Source organism: Sinocyclocheilus rhinocerous, unplaced genomic scaffold (assembly GCF_001515625.1).
Source record: "Sinocyclocheilus rhinocerous isolate Xijiao unplaced genomic scaffold, SAMN03320098_v1.1 scaffold2216, whole genome shotgun sequence".
Lineage (NCBI taxonomy): Eukaryota > Metazoa > Chordata > Actinopteri > Cypriniformes > Cyprinidae > Sinocyclocheilus > Sinocyclocheilus rhinocerous.
Genome location: NW_015641008.1, coordinates 229,330 through 235,044, shown reverse-complemented (window position 1 = coordinate 235,044; position 5,715 = coordinate 229,330). Strand labels below are relative to the sequence as shown.

Sequence of the window (5,715 nt, the reverse complement as noted above, 5' to 3'; positions counted from 1 at the left end):
GCACATTTTATGGAGGACCGTTTCCTGATCCTGGAAGAGTAGACTACAATGCCGGCTGTTCTGACTCACAGACTGTAAGTACGTTTTTTTATATTTAAAGAATTTGCCACTGACGATTCAAATGCGAGTTTTGAGCAGTGAAGAGTAGCGTTTGTAGTTTGTCATTACTCCAATCACAAATGCAGACAAGGTTTTATGTTTACGCGGCGCGATGCAATGCAACGCATAAAAAGACAGTATAAGTCATTATAATCCGTAATTATGTCCCCACTGGATGCAACGAATTGCTCATTGCATTACACCAAATACTCAAAATAATGTTCTTTTTATCAACATCATATGACCCCTTTAAACGATCCAGGTTTGGAAATCCCATGTTTTGCTATTGAGGATCAGGTAATCCATTATACCATCCATCTTTAACATTACATCACTCAGATTCATATACAATTTTTTTCCAGATTATCAAATGCGGATTACCAGTACTCTAAATGGAACTCCATATCACAATGAAGGCTACTAGCTATAAAAGATTAATCACAGTTAGAACAGTCAATGTTGGGTCACTTTGTGTTTTGATTTGAAGAGACAGAAAATTGCACACTTAATGAATACAAATATCCGCATCCATTTTCAATTTCTTTTAAACAGTCAAGCCTCTCATCTGATCCACAACAAATAAAAGTAAACAAAAATACATGCAATAAAATGTTTGGTTCATCTCTTATGATTGTGTCATCATAATTAATATAAAGTGACTAATGACATTTAAAATTAAATATATATATATTTTTAAATATATTATTTATTAACAGCTGTTTGAGTGATAATGTGGACAATATATATATATATATATATTTACTTTTATGAACTGAAAAGAAAAGCTTTATAGATAGCCTACTCTTATTTTATGTGCTTTACCACCGTAACAGTTAAACAAAGCAAGTGCAAAATATAAATGTTTGAATAAACATTTTATTACATTTGGTTCCTGAAAAAAAATACTGGGCATTTTTTTGGATCAACGGGATCCCAATCTTAATAAAAATATATGTTACAACACATACCAAGGTTTGATCCAGTTTAAAACTATGATTTCAGATTTCTTTTTTTTTCTTCTTATGAACAACCCATTTTCAAGATTGGATCTGATCCCATGTGGTCTTTGACTTTTATAAAACCCCACCAAGTGAACTACCCACTAGAAAATGCACAGTTATTATTAAAATAAAATATAAAAACTTCAAGTTTTCTGTTAAATTGCTTTCATTACAAAATTACAAATGATTTGGCACTGTATAACCATAATTCTCTTTGGCAAATTAAACAAGAACAAACATAAATCATTCTTAAAGCACAAATTTCACCCCCCTCTGGCAATTTAGTAACCATTAAAATAAATAAAGCAACATATTAAACCTTCAACCACAACATGAAGAAAAAAAGTACAATCAAAAATACAACATAAAGATGCAGTCATTGCAAGTGCACAGTAATTCATCCTTGTAATCCACTATTTAATAAACTCAAAGTTCAGTGTTCCTGAGGTTTGACTGAGGCACATTACATTCCTTATTAAACTCACAGCCATTAAGGAGCTTTGAGTAATGCTTTCTGACCGTTTCATACAGTGGAGCCAAATGGTTCATGTTGGGAAAGGTCATTAACTTCTCATTGAGAAACAACTGTATTCTGAGTCCATCACTGCATTCGTACAGGACAAAGACTAAGTTTGCAGCATAAGGTACAATCTGACTGGAGCGGAATGTGCGGTTGTGCTGCAATGAAAAATTCTCTGCAGTTAAAGGTTTTTCATCCTTATAGAAGGACATCAGAGAGAGCAGAGGCAGCAGGGTTTCACCATGTCCAACCTGGATGGTGGCAGTCTTTTTTACCCCTCCAAATCTGTTAGATTACAGGAGATAGTAAAAACACAAATGAACACAAACATCAATATGTTCTACGGAGTATTTTAAGTGGACAAATACGCCACAAATGGGATGGGAACCAGTCCACATCTCAATCTCCTAACCTGTAGTCATTAGCAGCCTTTTCAAGACGCTTGAAAATATCATGAAAGAGAGGGCAGCTGGATTTACGGTTGACGTCATGTCCATATCCCCTCTTCCAGTACTGTTTCAGGTCATTTTTGTACTCCAGGACCTAACAAGAGGCCAAAAACATGTTACTGCATAAGAGAACATACATTTGGTTGCCAAGTTTAATGTGGCTGAGAAACTCAGGAGAACTCTATGCTCAATAAATCTATTTTATGAGCTCAAATCTAATCTTAAATTCAGAGTATTCCCTAAACTGCTTTTTTTTTTTTTTGTGTTGTCATTCGTACAGGACAAAGACTAAGTTTGCAGCATAAGGTACAATCTGACTGGAGCGGAATGTGCGGTTGTGCTGCAATGAAAAATTCTCTGCAGTTAAAGGTTTTTCATCCTTATAGAAGGACATCAGAGAGAGCAGAGGCAGCAGGGTTTCACCATGTCCAACCTGGATGGTGGCAGTCTTTTTTACCCCTCCAAATCTGTTAGATTACAGGAGATAGTAAAAACACAAATGAACACAAACATCAATATGTTCTACGGAGTATTTTAAGTGGACAAATACGCCACAAATGGGACGGGAACCAGTCCACATCTCAATCTCCTAACCTGTAGTCATTAGCAGCCTTTTCAAGACGCTTGAAAATATCATGAAAGAGAGGGCAGCTGGATTTACGGTTGACGTCATGTCCATATCCCCTCTTCCAGTACTGTTTCAGGTCATTTTTGTACTCGAGGACCTAACAAGAGGCCAAAAACATGTTACTGCATAAGAGAACATACATTTGGTTGCCAAGTTTAATGTGGCTGAGAAACTCAGGAGAACTCTATGCTCAATAAATCTATTTTATGAGCTCAAATCTAATCTTAAATTCAGAGTATTCCCTAAACTGCTTTTTTTTTTTGTGTAGTTGTCATCATTGCAATAGCAAAGATGTAATAAATGCTGAATAAAAACAGTTCTATGTAATGGAGCTGACATATCCAATTACTATTTGAATCTTAATACCATTCATGATTAGATCCACTGAAAATGGAAGTGTTTCATTTCCAACCAGACATACGTACTTGAGCGTCAGACTCATCCAGCAGATCACACCAAGGGGAGTTCTCTGATTTGATGGCAAACTCATAGGAACACAAAAAGAAAGCTGCCTCTGCCATATCTAGCAAAAAAAATTTAATCAAGATTAGGATTATTTTAATTGACACATTTACATTTAACAACTACAACTGAACAGTCAGACAAATTGTCCACTAATATAAAAAGCAAGATTACCTGGGGTGAATTGACTGTATGGAATCTGAAGGCGACTGGATATTTTCCTCCGTACTGCATCCATTTCTGCTGAAGATTTAAAGCGTTCTACCTCCTTCAAAGCTGTTTTGTTTTTCTCAACACTTTCAACAAATCTCTCGCAATGGTCAAAGAATCTCATGAGTGAATCATCCACATAGTGTTTGTAATCCATATCTATAAAATAAAAAGTGTGGTTACTTGAACAACAGTTACCAAGGCCCATTACTTCAACTATAAAGTTTACTGGATTACAGGTAAACCCCACTTGCTGCAGAGTTGTTTAAACAGTCTATAAAGATAGTAATAGGCACTTTATGGCAGATTTACCAAGGACATTTCTCATGGTGTTTCAGTGTCTTTATACGCTAGCCCTAAAAGTGCTGTAGTCAACTGAGAATTCAGCAATCTGCCTTTGTTTACTACCAAGGTGGGACTCGAAAATATTTGACTCCACTGAATCTATAAAAAAAAGTCTACAACTTTAATTTAAATCTGAAAATAAACAGAAAGTTGTGGTATTATTTAAATGTAAAGAAAAATATGCACTATGAAGTAAACATTAATAAGAAATATTTAGGATTTTGCTGGAAATCTTCTGGAGTTATTGGTCATTAAGAAAGTTAACTCGTGTTGATCTAAACCTCTATCAACAAATCTCTCGCAATGGTCAAAGAATCTCATGAGTGAATCATCCACATAGTGTTTGTAATCCATATCTATAAAATAAAAAGTGTGGTTACTTGAACAACAGTTACCAAGGCCCATTACTTCAACTATAAAGTTTACTGGATTACAGGTAAACCCCACTTGCTGCAGAGTTGTTTAAACAGTCTATAAAGATAGTAATAGGCACTTTATGGCAGATTTACCAAGGACATTTCTCATGGTGTTTCATTGTCTTTATACGCTAGCCCTAAAAGTGCTGTAGTCAACTGAGAATTCAGCAATCTGCCTTTGTTTACTACCAAGGTGGGACTCAAAAATATTTGACTCCACTGAATCTATAAAAACAAGTCTACAACTTTAATTTAAATCTGAAAATAAACAAAGTTGTGGTATTATTTAAATGTAAAGAAAAATATGCACTATGAAGTAAATATTAATAAGAAATATTTAGGATTTTGCTGGAAATCTTCTGGAGTTATTGGTCATTAAGAAAGTTAACTCGTGTTGATCTAAACCTGTATGAAACATAAAAGAGGATATTTTGAGAAATGTTCCAATGATTTTCTGTCCAACAGAAGTCAGTGGTCACCAAAACTGTTTGGCTACTAATTTAACATTTTCTAAAGTCATACAAGTCACGAATGACATGAGGGTGAGAAATAATTTTTATTTTCTGGGTGAACTATCTCTTAAGTTAAAATGTTAAAGAGACCAACAAAACATCTATTAAGTAAGGGACACTAAGCCTACCCTGAACATCCCAGAGTCGGTGAAGACCCTCTTGAAAAGCTTTGACACTATCAACACAGCGATGCTTGGAGCTCGTGATGAACTCAATGTGGTTGGCACGGAGATTATCCTCAGAAATCAAAGTGGGGAACGACTGTGCCAGTCTCACAGCCAAATGCCTGTGGTCATCGCACCCTTTCTCCACCAGTCTGCCGTCCATGTCTTCAGTGTACCACATTTTCCATGTCTTAATGTCATTTAGCCACGAGGCTGAACCCGACGCGTGAGACACGACCAGTTCAAACAATCGCGCGATCTTTTTCACATTTTTGGTGGTTGGATAGCGCGTCCCGTGACGTATAACCGACACCATATGAATGGCACGGCAATCTGGAGAGGGGGGAGCTACCAGTGATTTGTTTACAAACAAAATGTCATCTAATAGATGTGGGTTCACTTCCTCGTACCTGCCTTTTGTCCCAAAGTGATGCGCTATCGCCGGTATCGTTGGCCTGGCAAGTTTAGATAATGACAAACCAACCATAATGCTCAAAGAAGTGATAAGAAAGTTCGCGAGGAAGTAAGTTGTTTTCATTTCTGGATGTGCGATACCTGTTTCACCTAAAATACCCGTAGCTTGGTCACCTGTACGTTCATTCAATCAGGATTGCCAGGTCTGTGTAACAAAACCAGTCCAATTGCTACTCAAAAAAAGGGATAACCACGGCCAAAACGAGCACTATCACGTTCCGGGGGGAAACCGCTGACTTGGCAACACTGCATTCAATGCCTAAGTGAAGCCAGCCTCAAAATCGAGATACAAAACCTTCCGGGTTAAAACACAGCTATAATATCAAAGAACTTACCGATTGTTCTAATGATCTCTCAGTGATTGATTTCAAACATATTACTGCTTTACATGGTTTACACACACACACATATATATATATATATATATATATATAT

At 36.3% G+C, this 5,715-nt stretch overlaps 1 protein-coding gene across 1 annotated transcript; it reads right to left on the bottom strand.

Annotated features, from left to right (window-relative positions):
- Positions 1 to 1,106: 1,106 nt before the first annotated feature.
- Positions 1,107 to 5,496, bottom strand: LOC107753455 (multiple inositol polyphosphate phosphatase 1-like). The gene is made up of 5 exons (XM_016569598.1): positions 4,771 to 5,496; positions 3,334 to 3,528; positions 3,123 to 3,220; positions 2,664 to 2,794; positions 1,107 to 1,905 (listed from the first exon to the last, which is right to left on the bottom strand). The coding sequence occupies exons 1-5, from the start codon at positions 5,342 to 5,344 to the stop codon at positions 1,527 to 1,529; spliced, it is 1,377 nt and encodes a 458-aa protein (XP_016425084.1). The 5' UTR covers positions 5,345 to 5,496; the 3' UTR covers positions 1,107 to 1,526.
- Between the last annotated feature and the right edge of the window lie 219 nt (positions 5,497 to 5,715).

What these genes read in the sequence shown, in the direction of transcription:
- LOC107753455 (XM_016569598.1), bottom strand. Translation starts at nt 5,344, where the DNA reads ATGAAAACAACTTACTTCCTCGCGAACTTTCTTATCACTTCTTTGAGC. An exon ending in CCGACTCTGGGATGTTCAGG is followed by an intron (nt 3,529 to 4,770) that starts GTAGGCTTAGTG and finishes TTTATTTTATAG; the next exon opens with ATATGGATTACAAACACTAT. An exon ending in AAGGCTGCTAATGACTACAG is followed by an intron (nt 1,906 to 2,663) that starts GTTAGGAGATTG and finishes GTAATCTAACAG; the next exon opens with ATTTGGAGGGGTAAAAAAGA.